The sequence below is a fragment of the Epinephelus moara genome, chromosome 5 (assembly GCF_006386435.1).
Source record: "Epinephelus moara isolate mb chromosome 5, YSFRI_EMoa_1.0, whole genome shotgun sequence".
Classification (NCBI taxonomy): Eukaryota; Metazoa; Chordata; class Actinopteri; order Perciformes; family Serranidae; genus Epinephelus; species Epinephelus moara.
In genome coordinates, this window is record NC_065510.1 from 14,604,396 (window position 1) to 14,621,699 (window position 17,304).

The window sequence follows — 17,304 nt, forward strand, 5'->3', positions numbered from 1 at the left end:
CTAGTTAGTAATCCAGCCTTGCATATTCCCTTATGCATATTCAATTACACCACAATAAAGCAGTTGCAACACAGTAAGGCTGGAGCTTTCAGGGCCCCCTGAGTCTTGGGGCAGTTGCCCAGTTGGACGGCTGTAGCCTTGGGCTCATGGTTAAAGGAAAGCCATTAAAATAAAGTAGGTTTCCATAACTGAATTGAAAGATAATCTGGTCTTGGTCCTACTCTATGCATCTTTTCATTTAATGAACTAAATAAAAGGGAAGAGAAGCCTTTAAATGGGGCTTCTTTACAGTCTTGCAGGCCCGTGTATCTGCGTGCACAGGGGGGCAGTGTTTGGTCGTTAATTGGCTCTCTCATGTAGAGCAGGCTGCCGCTGATTGGTCGCCTGTGCAACATCTGTATCCATATTTCCAGTTGCTCGTGTCTCCGGCCAGAAAGCTGCTCATGACTCAGATCCTGGAGAGTGTGAACCAACTGATCAGAGCCTCATTAATCAGGCTGCAGATTGAGCACATTTCAGCTGGTAGCACACAGTTTGGTAGGCTACACATTGTGCCAGATTTATGTAACATTATGGCACGTTTTCCTGAGCTGGCAGGAAAAGTTATGCGTAAGGCACATATATGATTGTTACACCGCCTCTCTGCAAACACTGCTTCATATTCATGTCGCACAACAGCACGTTTCTTGTCTCGGAAGCCACAGACAAATATATTTTTTGTGCTCCAGTGCTTGTGCTTTATTCCAAGTAGCCCTGAGGACGCGCGTGAAGCCCATCCCACTCTGTTCCCTAAATTCACTGCGCCTGCTGTAACACAGGAGGCGTTTGGCGCTGGATTTGCCGGCTCCCTTGCAATCATCCAGCCCCCCCTGTTACCTCCAGGTATGCAGATGCCCCCTGTGTAGGCATCACGGCACACACAAAGGAACTCTTCACTTTTCTTTTTTCTATTTTAAGGTGACCGCCTTCATCAGCGCGCCGCGCCGCCCGCCACCGGCCAGCCTGTGTGGCTGAAGGCAACGTGAACATCGCTTGGATATTCTGCTGTGTGTGTGTGTGTGTGTGTGAGCGATCAGCACGGGCTCATCGATAAGTTTCTAATCAGATTGATGGTGGTTGCGTCAACGGAGGGGAAGTCAGAGCTGCCAAATTGGCCGCGAGCGCGCTGATCTCTTAATGGACCGCTGAATGGTTAAATGACACAGCGATGAATGTTGTGATCTCCCTCCCGTGATACAAGATAGCTTATCTGGAGCCGCAGCAGCTGCCTGCCTGCCTGCCTGTCGCTTTTAATGCATAGCCTTTGCAGGGTCAAGATGCAGTTTCGGACTGTGCTGGACGTGAAAGTCGTGGACGTGGAGAAGAGGCGCAATCCGTCCAAACACTACGTGAGTTGCCTGTCTGTCTGTCTGTCTGCCTCATCTTCATCCATATCACCTTATGTCTTACCTTGTCCCGTTCAGATGTGTCAGCTGTGTGTGTGTGTGTCTGGCCTGTTCCCAGTCTCTGTGTGACACCTAAACGCTGCATTTAGTCCACTAAATGTAGCCTAGCTGCTATGTGGAGACCACAGCTAAGCTAAGCTCACTGCTACACTCCTGTTCAGGGGAGATGATAAATAATAAACAAAGCAAGTGTTAGCTTTACCTTCCATATAGTGTCTCAACACACATAGTTCATCATCACAAGCCAGCTGTCATACCTGTGTACTGTCACACAAGCAGCCTGGGCACCATCAGCTCTGTCACCTGGTCATGCAGGTTATTATATGTCAAGATCATCATGACATCTTCAGAGCTGGTCTTCAGACAAATCACTGATGTGTGAGTCAAAACTGTGGTGCATATAGACAGAATTTGGGTAGTTCAGGTGGTCCCCCCAAAAATGGGAATTAGTTTATTGTCACTATTTAATTCACCAAGTCTGGTCTTAATACCGTGAAATTTAAATTAAAAGCCTAGTCCCATTTAGATGCCCAGTCCCTGTCACTAGCCCGGTGTGGCTACACATTTTGACAAATAAACGCCTGTCTCAATAAGACGCCTGGGCTGGTCGCCAAGCAGTTCTTCTTGTTGGCTACCTCAAATTATGAGTCCATTCCTCGATTACCATGTAAGTTATTGATATTCCTTTAAACCGTAAGGGTCCTCAGATCAGGACAATCAAACGGGTTTTTCATTGAAAGTTGTGAGTATTGTTTTAACAGGATAAAGTGCTGTTGTGTCAGTATGCCACGTGCTGTAATCCTCGGGTGCCATTGAACGAGTCTCTCTGATGCAACGTCTCTTGGAGTTAGATTAAATGAATGATGTCCTTGAAACGACAAACATTAAGTTGTTTTCAGGATAAAGCCGTCAGACTTGAGGAATTTCATAATTCTAACCAAATGATTTAATTCAAGCAATGTCAGCTATCCTGTATTTTTCCGTTGAGTTTTAAGATGGAAACCAAACATCCGCAGCCAGATAGACAAAGTTTCAGCCTCACAGGCATCGGCCAACATAGTTAGCAGCCCCTCCATGAGGAGCAGCGTCAAAAAAACACTTTATTTCAAAGTGAAACTGCTTTTTTTTCCTGTGATTTTACCTGTTTAAATCAGTGCTGCGTGTTTTGAAGAGGAAAAGACTTCTGTCGATAATTTGGCTCCTGCTAAAAACCTCCTGAATATCTAGATCTTAAGTTTTCAGAGAAAAAGGTGAGCACACATTAGCAGGTGCTGGCCCGTCTCCGACATGCCAAACAGCATCGGAGAAACACTGATTTGCAATGTGAAACTGCTTCATTCAGTGTTTTTACCGGTTTAAATCAGCTAGTCCATTTGTTTTGGGCAGGAAGAGACCTCGGCGGATAATTCGGCTCATGGTAGAACCCTCCTGAATGTCTAGATCAGAAATAAGCTGAGCACACATTAAGTCACCAGAGAAAAAAGGTGAGCACACATCTCAGGAGCTGGGCTTGAGAACGGTCTGCGACTTGCCAAACAGCATTGAAGAAACAGTGATTTCTAAAGTGAAACTGCTTTGTTCAGTATTTCTACTGCTTTTAATCACCTCGTCTGTTTGTTTTCGAGTGGAAGAGACCTCTGCGGATAATTCGGCTCTTTGTAAAAACCTAAACAATGAACACTCAAGGAATTCTTATCAGTTTCAGCTGGTTGCAAACTGCAGTCCTCACTGCTAGACGCTGCTAAATCTCCCTGAATCTTACACACTGCTCCTTATGGTACACATATTTAGCCTTTACCAGGTGCTTATTAGCATCCATATTAACAACATATTGGCTCTTTATTGGCATTATAAAGCACTTATTAATGCCTTATTCAGCATGACAATATTCTACAATTACTTGGCCATTAACCAAGAGTTTTCCTTCAATTACCTCCTAATTACTGTTTATAGATAGTTAGTAGGGAACTTGGTTTACATGAGTTAGGATCTTGATATGATTTGCTCAGTATGGGCCTTACAAGGTGGACACAAGAATAGTCATTCTCCCTTAAATTAGACTAAACAAATATGGTTTATTCTTATGTAACAGAACACAAAACTACAAGTAGTGTCCAAAAAACTCCAAATTAATTCTCTCCAATGTTCCTCATTCCTAAGTGATTACACCCTGTACTGGGTCAATTGAGATGCGCAGGTTCTACTCCCCTGCAGCGGCAGAAGAACAAAGTCATCACAAGTACAAGTATCTCCTATTGAAAGGACCACTTTTGAGATTTTCAAACATATCTATCAAAAATGTACTGCCTTATCACTTAAGAACAGGGTTTATGAATTGCAGTACTTGTGTGCTATGATGGATTTATTGAGTGTGAAGAGGAGTCAACTTCAGAACAGGGAGCATGTGAAGGTTAATAAGTGTCAAACTATTAGTGATTTAGTTATGAGCAAAAAAACCCCTCACTTTAAAATGGAGAGCATTCACTCTATAAAATGTAATTTAATTCATTATTATGAGTTTTTTGGACACTATTAACACTCGTAGGTTTATTTGTCAGGTAACAATAGATCATATTGATTAAGTATTTTTAAAGGAGAATTACTATTCTTGTGGTATTACCACTGCTCAAAACATATTAAAGGTCCAGTGTGTAAGATTTAAGGTGATTTAGTGGCATCTAGTGGTGAGGACTGCAGATTACAACCACCAGAAACTTCTCCTGGTTAGTATTCCTTCACTGTTCATTATCTGGGAGGTTTTTAACTGGGAGCCGAATTATCCGCAGAGGACCTTTGGAGAGGTCTCTTCCTCTCCAAAACAAATGGATTTAAACTGGTAAAAACAGTGAATAAAGTAGTTTCACATTAAAACAATGGGTTTTTCCGAAGCTCTCGGAAAGAGGCTGCTAACTACGGTGGCTGACGTGAAAACATGAATAACCCTAACTAGAGTCAGTGTTTGGTTTGTCTCGTCTGGGCTACTGTAGAAACATGGTAGTGCAACATGGCAAACTCCACAGACAAGACCTGCTCCCTATGTAGATATAACCCGCTAGTTCTAAGCGAAGGAAAACACAATGATTCTTATTTTCAGGTGATTAGAAACTAAAGAAAACATACTTTATTCCATTTTTGCCGATATGTCCCCCTAAATCATACACACTGGACCTTTAACTTCCTCACTTACTATCAATGAGCAGTAATTAGGAGGTAATTGATGGAAAACTTTTAGTTAACAGCCTAAAATACAGTTGTGCAGAATAAGGCATTAATAAGCACTCTATAGTGACTAATAAAGAGCCAATATGCTATGTATGCTATTAAGCACCTAGTTAATGGTGAATATGTCTACCTTAATATAAAGTGTTATATAGTGGTATACTGTTTATATTACCATAAAAGTGGAAAAGCATCGTCTTTCATTTATGTTTCGTGTCTAAAATCAAGATGGTCTGTTTATAAAATGACCAGACCCTGAAATGATAAAATTCTAAATTATCTGGTGACCAGTTGACAAAATAATCTCACCACGAGGTCCATTTGGTTGTGTCATCATATCACATCACATGATCTTCATCAGCAGATGGAGTTTTACCCTGTTGAACCTTATGAATGTTCATACTATGCACATAACGGACTCCTTTTCTGTGTTAAAATTTGAGATGTAAGTGACCTTGGAAACAGTCGCTGACAAAAATAATGTTGACATCTATTTAGTAGCTTCTGGAGCTGTTAGTGTAAACTCTAATAACTGTTCAAATGAACCTTTTTCATTTTAAATCTGTGTCAATCATTTTTTAAAAGAATGTAGGTCACTTCATTCTCAACACTTCTGACCAAACAAACCTCACGAGAGGCCTTGGTGATTATTATTACCTCCCCGATCCTTCCCTCCCGTGGCCCTCTTCATCAATACCACACTTGTTATAAGTGAGAGGCTGTGTTGGGCCTGTGCACTTCATGGCCCCAGTTCAGATCCTATTTTGAGCCCATAAACAAGTCATAATAAATGACTTGCTCGTATGCAATTTCAGCCCTGCGGACCCTTGGGTCTAACGATATGTGCACGCAATTAGCACACTTATTCTGCTTTGAAAGGAGGAATTCACAGAGCTCTCGCCATATGTGCCCCTTTATCAGATGTACTGTAGCTGCTTTACAAGACATGGAAGTATGATATGAATTTTAGACATGTCAAAGATTTTCTCATCCAGAACAAAACTGCATCCGTGAACTTGACTTAGTGGATAACACCACTCTAAACACAGCACTGGACTATTAGTGTATATATTTTTAACATGGGGTGGCCTCAGTGAAACCTAAACCTAAACTCTGAAGCTGTCGAAGCGTCATTGTACCGAGCCGCGGGGCAAAAATGAGCTCTGGGCCCAGATTGACAACCCCAACCCCCCTTCCTCCCATTCTCTGGGTATTGTGTATGTACTCTGTTGCCTTCAAGTACCCATCAAGTACAGTGCACGCAGCAGACTCCACATGACAGCTTAATTATAGTTTGCCTGGAGCTCTTGAAACCCACCGGCACTCCCATACTGGAGTACTACCTGCCCCCCAGGTTTGCTGTGTGCCAATTAGTTTGTGTTAATTTGATTAAACACAAACTTATTTACGCCCCATGTAAGAATGATATAAACTGAAATAATAATGGTTTTAAAACTCGACGTCGACATGGCGTCAAGCTGAGATAATGATGCAAAATGTGCCTCAAGACACTTCAGTTTATGTTGTGCTTTAGTGGTGCATATTCCCATTAAAATTTATACAGGCGGGGATTCAAATGAAACTAAACATAGTGTTTGGTATGAGAGCCCCAGATTGGCTTTGACTCAGTGGAATATATCAACTGAGCCTGGTTGGTGTGTCGACCTTGCTTAATCCTCGCTCAACCTTAACCCTTAACCCTAACCCCCCCAACCCTAACCCAACCTTGTATAAATGTAATTGGTGGTTATATGAAAGGTTCACCAAAATTTCAACAGCAACGACACCAACAATGATATTTGATGCTATGCAGCTCTTGTTCCTATAAAGGTTGAATGTGTATTTATTTACTTGTTTGTTTGACAGGGACAATGCACAGCTTCTTAGTTGTACTAGAGCTGGCTAAACGCTAACTTACATCTGTAGTCCTTGGGCAAGAAACAGAAAATAACATCTATGTTAATACATGCTATATGCTTCTTGTTAGTCACTTTGTATACAAGTATGTGATGACAAATAATAATACATCTCTTTCCAGGCATAATCTTGGATACTCTTGATGATCCACAGACTCAACATTTTCTTTCTACTTGTAATAGTCGCTCTGAAAAAAGATAAAGTGTGTTCAGTGGAATATGCAGATATGCAAGTTTTTAAATGTCACGTTTCGGTACTGTGAGCACCACAAACACAATTTCAATTAAATACCATTAACCTCTCTTTGTGTAATGATTGAAAGAATAGTTTGACATTTTGGGAAATACGATTGATAAATCGATACGATTTATGTGGAGAGTTCGATGAAAGGCTTGATACCTGATACATGTTTATGTGTTAGATATGGAGATGATTATATGATATACATATAATTAGTATTAAAAGCGCTGACAGGTGAAGTGAATAACAATGATCGTCTTGTTATAATGCAATCTTCTGCTGGGAAACTTTGGGTCCTGGTATCCATGTGGATGCCACTTGACACACCACCCACCCAAACACTGTTACAGACCAAGTACTCAACGGCACTTGCTAGTGGCAGTGGGAGCAAAACAAAGCACCATGCCACAATGCAAAAACTGCTCAGGAATCACCAGAAGAACGCTCAAAGAATCAACCTGTCCTCCAAATTCCCCAGATAATAATCCGTTGGACGTGCCAGAACCCAAGCCTCAACAGGTCAGAGCCAAGTTGGATCCAGGGTTGGGCCGCCTTGGATCAGACTTGGTTCTGACCTGTCAAGGCTTGGCTACAGGACCTCTGGGGTGCGCCCTTTGGAGTCTGGCACCAGGGCGTTGGTTGCGGATCCTTTGGGTCCTGTGGGCTGCGAGGTGGGGTACTATCACGTCCCATGAATGCTCGATCAGATTGGGATCTGGTGAATTCGGAGGACAGGTCGATGCCTTGAGCTCTTTGTTACATTCCTCTGGCCATTCCTGAGCAGTGTTTGCAGAGTCACATGGTGCATTGTCCTGCTGGGGGGCCACTGCTTTTGGGGAGTGCTGCTGCCATGAAGGGGTGTACTTGGTCTGAAACAGTATTTGGTTGCATGGTGCATGTCTAGTGGTATCAACATGAATGCCAGGACCCAGGGTTTCCCAGCAGAATATGCATTGCAATAAGGTGATCAATATTATTCACTTTACCTATTATTATTAGTCATATTTCGATCATTATTATAACTGTATACATTTCTCTCTTATCCCAGTCGGTCAAGGCAGATGGCCATTCACTGACAGCTTGGTTCTGCTTAAGGCTATTTCACGTTACAAGATTTTCACCCCGCAAAATGCGTCGCGGAGACTATCGTAATCTTTTGAGTGTTCATACCTGGCGACGTGTGTTTCTGTCATCTGGAGTCTTGCCAACTGCGTTACGACCTGTGTGTGCACCCCACAACATTTCTCCACAGACCCCTCGCTGACAGAGCCCCAGATAATGCGGTGATGTCACCAAACTATGTTTTTTAACTTGGGAGACGACACATTGTAAAGGCATGGATATTCTTCTCAGTGTTGAATCAGATCTGGCTCCAGGGCCTGGGTCCAAACACAACGCGCACTCCGTGATCCTGTGGACGCCGCCATTGTTGTTGTTGCTTGCCGACTTGTCAGTGTTGCCAGATCTTGGGAGAGAAACAAGCAACCAGGACTATGGCATTTAGAGAGCAAGCCGAAGTAAGCAACTCCACTTTAGAAACAAGCCCAAAAAACTGCAACCCGTGACTACCAATATTTGTAAGCGACTTTACAAAAAAACAAGCCCAAAGTCACGGCTTGTCCTCCTCACATTTCTTCCGTCCTCCTGCGTGCTGATGTGGGACGTATCCCGCCTCTCATTGGCTGATGCTCTTTGTCAGTTGTGTCAGGCTTCTCCAGTTTTCTAGCATGCCAGATATCCAGTCCCAGTCGCAGACGAGGGGGCAACTTGCTCGTAGGCTTGTTCACACATGAGGACTCTTCGTGGCAGACTATCTGCCGACTCACCTCAAACCCAAGGTGGCTCTCAAGATCCTCTGCGACGTCAAAATCGCGGTGCAAATCGTGTAATGTGAACTAGGCTTAAAAGTGTCTGCCTCTGAAAAGAAAGATTTTTCTGAGCCAGGCTACCTACTGTTTTTATGCCAGTTAGCATCTCTAGCTCCGTCTCACTCAGAGAGATGTCAGAGTATTCCTTAAAAACACACATACTAAAAACAAATAATTGTTCTTGGCAAGCTAATGTGACAAAACACACTCACAGGCAGAATCCTCTAGTGCTTAGAGACAGTGAATTAATGATCTGCTGTAGATGACACGTACAGAAATATGTTTTTAATGCACCTTGGACTCTTAATGCACGGCTATTGCTTCCACAGAGTAGTTAAGTAGTGTAACATGAGCTTCCCAAATCTGTCCAACTCTATAGAAAGGCTTGTTGAGGAGTATCCAGGCCACTCTAAGTACAGTTAAAGTGTAACAGGAGCTTCTCAGAGCTGAGCTGAGCTGCACTGTGTTTTGGGCTCTTCTGTCTCAGCGGGCCAGTCTGTGGCCTAGTTTCCCTAGCTACCCTGTCTCAGGAGACAAGGCTAGTCACTGTGAGAAGAAAAAACGAGGGAGAGAGGGAGGGAGAGAGAACGAGAGAACGACACAATCTGTGGCACCCATTGAATCTCATTTGTAATGTTTGTGAAACCAGCTGGAAATGCTTATCTTGTGAGACGAGGGGGAATGAGACTCGGGGCTTTGTCAAAGGGAAGTGCTCGTCGGACCGAAGGGAAAGCTGGACCGCTGAGTCGCAAACACACATCATCACACACACAATCTCCTCCCGCGAACGGTTTCTGTGTGTACGTGTTTGCAGGAGGAGGTGATAAAAGGGAGAGCGAGGTTGGGCACGGCCATGTTTACTTTAAGCTTCTGTTTCCCCTACAAGTCCCAGTCCCATAACATTTCATTTTCTAGAGACTCCTGTGCCGCGCAAAGGCCCAGACTGGAAGACGATGTTGTTATTTGGCACCATAAAACATCTCTTCAGAGAGCTGTTCCCCACTCAAATATTTATTGGCCTATCAAACACAGAGTGATATCTCGGTGAAAAGGGTCCCTGTTTTCAGATGCTCACCCCTAACTGGGAGGCTGATGTGCGAGGAGGTTTATGAGGCGAGCTTTTTTTGGATCGTCCATTGTTTGGGGGAGTTTGACGGCTAGCTGGAAGTGCTCAGGGGCTGCGTGTGTGAGAAACAGAGAAGAGTTAGAGGCTTTGCTGACGTCTGTTAGCAAAGTCAGTGTTCTTGATGCTTGGTTTGCAGAGCCCTTCTGTGACGCTGATACTGACAGCAGTGTGTATCAGTGTTGCATACACCAACAGGAGTGGTTGACAAAAGTGGCGGATGCTCTCGCACTGTTATTACCAGGACCTCACACACATGCTGTCGGTTGTTTTCATGTTTTCAGTGCCAGATGTTGTTTGTAATTGCGGAACGTTTTATTTGTCTCCTGCAGAAGTCTGAAAGCATGACGGCAGTTCTTTTCGCCTCCTACACTCTGTCTGCATTCAGGATAAACTCACATGTGCTTGAACACGGCCTCCAGCTCTCTGGCGTTCTTCTTCAACAGCTTGACTTAGGATGACGTCACTCAGATATGGTGATGCTCCGTGGAGAGACAGAGCATGTGTGGGCATCACGTGCGCTGGCTCTGGTTTTGTTTTGATTCGGAGAATGACCCAAACTGATCGTTCTTAACATCACTGGATGAGTCGTGCCGTTTTAGTGTGGTCTGATGTGTGCTGAAGACTGAGAGACGGAGGAGGGAGAAGAGAGAAATGGGAAGAAAAAGAGACGGGCTTGTCTTGCTCGCAGCTCTCTTTATGAGATTACTAGATAGTCAGGGAAATTGGCTAAAAAGTTATTAGAATCAGACTGGCCTGATTAGCATGACAAGATATTCTTTTCTTTACCAAAGCGCTCAAAGATGATTCATAAGAAATATTTGATCCGGTTAATAAGACAAAAATATTTACACAAATACTTCAACTTAAAGGTCCAGTATGTAGGATTTTGTCGTACATATTGGCAGAAATGGAATATAATGTTCATAAGTACATTTTCATTAATTTATAATCACCTAAAACTGAGAGTCTAAGTCCACCCTGAGCCGTACGTACTGTGACGAGTTCACCGTCATCACGTAAAATCTGCAAGGGCAGAGAGTGCAAGCTGCTGCTACACAGCCCTTGAGACTGTTTTTACTGGTTGCCATGGTAACGTTCAAGCGAAGATTACAATCATTGTATCTGCTGTCATATTCTGTCTGATATATGTAAATTCGATGTAAAGGGTTGTTTTGTGAGTGAACAAAATACATTTCTGTATAACATATAGACTGTAGACAATCACATACAGAGATGTTTGTACTTAAGGACCGGGCTATGATTAAATTAGTCATCAGAACTGGCCAATATGCCGTTGCTTAATTCGTACAATGAATGAATATTACATACATTGAAAAGTATTGTACTTCAAGTCTCCATCTGCCTGTTGGCCATCATGATAAAGGTTTGCATAATATGATGTTAATTTCACTGCAAAAGAGATGCAATGATCACTAAAGTTAAGTCGGGCAAAAATATCGGTATTGGTTATCGGTTAACGATCAAACATATCGGCATATCGGATATTGGCAAAAAATCCAATATCATGCATTCCTAATGTATTTAATTACTAGGCCTGTACACTGAAATAATTTTGTCAAAAGCTTTGTGAGCACAGTGTTCACATGCTGTCATTTTAATCTTCACTCAGAGACATTAAAGACTTGCTTGGACTTGCTTGCAAGAACCTGAGACGTGTACTGAGACTTCCATTGACAGACTTGACACTTGAACTTAAACTTGACTTGGACTTGCACCAAAAAAACAGCTATGACGGACACTATGCTTAATACCTGTAGTATCCCTGGTATTTAGTTTGTAGTTGTGACTACAGTTCCTCTGCTGATGCAGTTTGTCTTTGTGTGGCACAGGTTATTATGTAATATATTATCTTGGCACAGTCTGGGCCTCTTTGGAAGTCTGTATGCTTTCACATATAGCCAGACTCCCACTTAAAAATGCAGTTAATTGGATTCATCCTTAAAGCAGTGTTTGTAATTATAAATGTTGTTTGCATGAGGACATGACCTTGTCCTTCTTTTACCTTTGCTGGGATCTGATACAAATTCCCTTTAGGATTGTTCTTTTGTGAAAAAGAAATGGTATCAAGACGCCATCAAAGGTGCACAGGACGTGGCTGCTGAATAGACACTTTTCCTCAGCACCCCCCTGACTAACACTTCCTGCACCCACCACAAAGGCACAGACGGCATGATTGGTCCATTTCAAAGTGGAAGTGACCGCAGTTAAGGAAAGCTGAGGCGTTGGCCTGGTGTGTGGTTAATAAAGGGCACTGTTTTGGCAGCAAATACAAAAACCCCGTCTTTGGGGGGTTTCCAGAGACCCCCTGCCAAAGCTTATGAATGGAATCGTCCTACAGTTTACTTCACTCTTGTGACATTTTTGTTGGCTTTGCTGCAAAACAGCTTAGAAGAATTTGTCAGGCTTTATTGTCATTTGTTAACCTCTCTGGCTGAACCGAAAGAATAACTGAGTGTATTAGAGTATATTTAGGCTGTGGAAAGACTCCACTCCCATGCAAAGAGATTTTTTTCCAACCTGACTTTTAGTAGTCAGAACATTTGCACTTTTTATGGTCTGAACGTATGATGTGTGTCTGTTTTATAGTTGGATTTAAATATAGTAGTTTAGGCGGGGTTCACTGCATTTAGTGGCTAGGCCCACATTCTCTGCCCCTCAGAGCACTCTGCTCTTTTGCTTTCTTCGCTTGAAAACTGAGACTGGGTCCTGGCTTTCCTCTGAAACTGTAAGTTATTTTCTCTATCTACACTGTGGTCACTGAGTTTTGTTAATAATCATGTCATTAGAGAAATGATTCTTCAGTCAGATGGGAAAAAGTAAGCTGTAAACTCGATGTGAATATTCATAACTATTTCATAAGAACATGATGAAATAATCAGAGGTCTAATTTGTTCTGTCGTAAGAATTCATGTTTCTCTCTTTGCTTCTGAGCATGAATAAAACTTTTGTTTTCGAGTCCCGTTTCCTCCGTGGGAATAACAGACGTACAAGGTCTTTTCTTGCTATCTGGGACATTCAAGCCCCCAAAGCCTTCTTTGAATTGTTTAGTTTTTCCTCCCTCCTTTGTGTTTTCCCTGTTTATGAATCAATTTTTAGACTGCTTTGAAAAGAAACTTGACATGTCAGAATGGAGTGTTGGCATGTGACTGCTGTGGAATCTGAGGAAAAACTTGACTAGTCTGATCGAGACAAGACACGTTTTTTCACTGAATTATTGAATGTCTTTTAAATGTCACATATGGTTTATTAATGGAACAGTGTGTAAGATTTAGGGGGGACTTAGAGACATATAGCAGTGAGGACTGCAGATTGCAACCAGCTGAAACTTCTACAGGTTAGAATTCCTTCTGTGTTCATTGTTCAGGAGGTTAAGCCACATTTTTCGCAGAGGTCTCCTCTCCAGAATAAATGGCCAAGGTGATTAAAAGCAGTAAAAACACTGAATAAAGCAATTTCATGTAACAAATCAGTGTTTCTCTGATGCTGTTTGGCACGTAGCAGATGGGCCGTTAGCCTAGCAGTTGCTAATGTGTGCTCATTTTTTTCTCTGACATCTTATGATCCAAAAGTTAAGGAGGTTTTTTAGCTGGGAGCTGAATTGTCTGCAGCAGTCTCTTCCTTTCCTAAACAAACGGACCAGGTGATAAAAACCAGTAAAAACACTCAATAAAGCAGTTTCATCTTGCAAGTCAGTGTTTCTCCGATGCTGTTTGGCGCGTAGCAGATGGGCCGTTAGCCTAGCGGTTGCTAATGTGAGCTCAATTTTATTCTCTGAGAACTTAAAATCCAGACGTTCAGAAGTTTTTACTGGGAGCTGAATTATCAGCTGCAGTCTCTTCCTCTCCAAAACAAACGGACCAGGTGATTTAAATCGCTAAACACACTTAATACAGCTGTTTAAAGTAAAAAAAAAAAAGCTTTTCTGGCCAACGGGAAAATGCATATGCCGTAAAACTTGAATTAGTAGCCCGGGCTATTATTTCCTTAATCAGTGAAATAAACAGGCCTATATTTGAGATAGGCCTTTAATTCCTTTCACACAAAAGCTTAGCAAAAATTGCAAATACAGTCGAATTGTTCATTTAAACCAGTATGAATATTACTTGCATAAACATTAGGCTTGAGATAATGCATCAAATTTATTTGATCTAGCTCTGACAGACAGGGCATTGATGATGATGATACCTAGCATACCGACACAACACCACTTTATCCTGTTAAAACAATGCTCACAACTTGAAATAATTTTTATGAAAAACCCTTTTGATTCTTTTGATCTGAGGACCCTTATAGACTAAAGGAATATGAATAATTTGCAGGGTAATCGAGGAATGGACACATAATTTGAGGGGGCCAACAACCTGCTTTTAAACATCCAGAGAGCTACTGTTAAAAATAATGAACTACTTGGCGACCACACCGGGCCTCTAATTGAGTCAGGCGTTTATTTGTCAAAATGTGTAGCCACACCAAGCTAGTAAAAGGGACTAGGCGGTTAATTGGGACTGGGCTTTTAATTGATGTTTTACGGTAGCCCTATCTAGAGGCAGTGTTTGGTGTGTCCGTTCTGGGCTACTGTAGAAACATGGTGGTGCAACATGGCCATCTCCGTGGACAAAGACCTGCTCCCTATGTAGATATAAACGGCTCATTCAAAGGTAAAGAAAACATAACCATTCTTTTTTTTGGTGGTTATATACTAAAGAAAGAGTACTTGTTTAGTTATAATCCGTTTTCCTTCCAATAAATTCCCCTTAATCCTACACACTGGACCTTTAAATGTCTCTTGAACAGCAGATGTTGTTCATTAACGTAGTTGCCTTTTTTTTTTTTTTTTAGAAGCACTTAAACGGTAGTATATGTGGTCAAACGTACTCTTGTTAGGCCCTTTACAGTCATCTACAGTGAGTTATGGCTCAGCCTCCTCATTGTTCCCTAATCCCTCGATACCCATTTTATTTTCGAACACCTTCCTCTTTCCAAATGGAGGTGTGGTTATTAACAGCTGAGTGTTAGAAATCAACAGATCACGCTTCTCCATGTGAGTTTTGGTGTTGCCTCCTTGCCTAAATCTCAGCCTTCATGTTGAAAATTGCTGCAATGCCTTATTGGTCCAGACATGCCTGCTGTGCAAGAATGTCTTGCAGCAATCACAAGATAATGTTGGACTTTGTTATCTTGATTTCTGTGGTTCTAATGTCGCCACAGAAACATGGAGGATAAATCGGGGGCTTGTTGTTAATGTTGTTTTCACGCTTGCAAATGTCTGAATTTGTTTCTGTGGCTGCTGTGAAAATGGCTCATCTTCCATTTCATGTTATTTTATGGAATTACATAATTGACAGATTACTTCTTAACTGACGTGTAGGAGAGTCATTTGTTTTTATTGCTAACACATTACCCCTATTAAGCATTTATAAGTAGTAATAAATAGTTTATAGCACATCATAATGTAGGTGTGAGCAGGTATAAGTGTTAGTTAATGCATTTGTGAACTAATACAACTTCTAATTTTGGCAGCTTTGAGTGGATGCAGACAGTTTTAGATATATAAAATGTGTCTTCAAATGTAAATGTACGTAAAGTGTTACATATTGTTCAACAGATTCAACTTGATTGAGGGCATTTTGTCTGTACTTAGCACTCACGACTAAATGTACTCAAGCTCTGAGTCAGTCTATCTATGTCAGCTTATTTTAGTTGTTGCGTGAGTGTGTCCCTTTCCTCATGAAAAGGTGGAAAAAAAACCCAGCTACGATGTAATATGCAAAATGAAATACTCAGATTTCATTTTCTGGACAGATAAGAAGATGTTTACTGCTTCATTTATCGTGAGAGGCAGCAGCTCAGACTGTTATAATTTACTGGGAGTGTTGAGTGAATAGAGTCTATTTTGGGGACCGGGGGGGCATTAGGTTTAAGCTTGATATTTTGGGCATGGGCAGACCATGGATGGTTGTTGGTTGTGTTTTCCACTGCGGTTGCCATCACATACCCATCTGCTTCTGGGGTTTGGATCAGTTCACTCAGGCCACATCTTCCAGCCTGGTTTCTATCTTATACCTCAGCTCAGCGATTTGAGTCGTGTAAAGTGACCCAGAGGCTTCATGGGAGGAGTTTGTAGAGCACACAAACACAACAGCATAGTAAAGAATGGAGTAAGTTCCACATGGAAATATGACTAATGTGTGCATGTACACTAGAGCCTGACCATGCAGCAGCTGATATTTGTTTAGTACAGATGTTTTTGTATGGGTGTGTATTAGGGGTGTAACGGTACACAAAAATCTCGGTTCGGTACGCACCTCGGTACACAAGTCACGGTTCATTTTTTTTCGGTACAGTAATGAAAAAAATAGACAACTATTAAATATCTTTTACTTATTGGTAACCTTATTAAAACATACCACCACAGCAGTTAACTCTTTTTACACAATTTTTGAGTGAAACAAATATATATAAAATCCTGCTTTTTCACATTGTTTGAATGAAAATAGAAATATAAAAGTGAAAAATAAAATCCTGCTGTTTTTTTAACACATTTTTTGAATGAAAAATATAAATATACATTTCTGCTTTAACAGTTTTACTCAATTAAAATAAAAAGTATAGTGCAGCTGGTCAGCTTTAAAGCCTGCTCAGATTCAGTTTTACTAGGAACTTACTTAGCTTTCCCACTTTGTTAAAGTGCAGTAAACAAAACATGCTTATATCTAAAGTGCAGCTTAAACAATTTTACTCAACTCCAATGGCGTTGGTTATTTCTTTAGCGCGATGGTCAGGGAAACGCTCTTTCTTTTTAAACGACGACGATATCGTAGTTTGCACCAGATTGCTTTTTCTAGTCGTGCCGGTTAACGTTCAAACTCGGGTGGTGTCGCTTTAGATGCGTTAGCATGTTAGACGTGTTTCCAAGTACATACCCGACCGCTGTTCTGCAGTGTCGGCACACTGCTTTTGTCTTGTCCACTTGTTTATTTCCATCTTCGTATTTTACCCTGAAACCAAAGTGTTCCCAAACGGAGGACTTAAGGTTTGCGGGTGGGTCTTCAGGTTCGTCAGGCTCACTTGCCATGTTGTCAAAATGCGAGAATGCGCTGCACAAAGTGAAAGCGGAGATTTACGGGACTCGGTCCGTCACTCAATTATGTCCGTCGGGGAACTAGATATTTTAAATGGTTCGGCTCGCAAAAACGGAATTAAAATAAAACAAAATAAAATAAAATAATATCCTGCGCCCAATAATTCGGTACAGGGTCGTGCCGAACCGAAAGTCGCGTACCGAACGGTTCGACACAAATACATGTACCGTTATGGCCCTAGTGTGTATGTTGGCCAATAAGTGACAAGAAATTGAAGTACAGATATGCAAAAGGTATATTCGAACTAAAGTTTACCAAGTCATTGTTTTGCAAGTCAAGTTTGCACTCTAGTCTTAAACTTTGAGTTTTGAGTCCTAAGAAGTCAT

The 17,304-nt window shown here is 41.7% G+C and overlaps 1 protein-coding gene across 4 annotated transcripts in view; it reads left to right on the top strand.

Moving 5' to 3' along the window:
* Nucleotides 1–813: 813 nt before the first annotated feature.
* sh3pxd2aa (SH3 and PX domains 2Aa) overlaps nt 814–17,304 on the top strand; it is a 151,277-nt gene continuing 134,786 nt past the window's right edge. For all 4 annotated transcript variants that reach the window (XM_050045236.1, XM_050045237.1, XM_050045238.1 and 1 more), the window contains exon 1: nt 814–1,388. In XM_050045236.1, the coding sequence (XP_049901193.1) occupies nt 1,293–1,388 (96 nt within the window). In that variant the 5' untranslated portion in view covers nt 814–1,292. The remainder of the gene's footprint in view (nt 1,389–17,304) is intronic.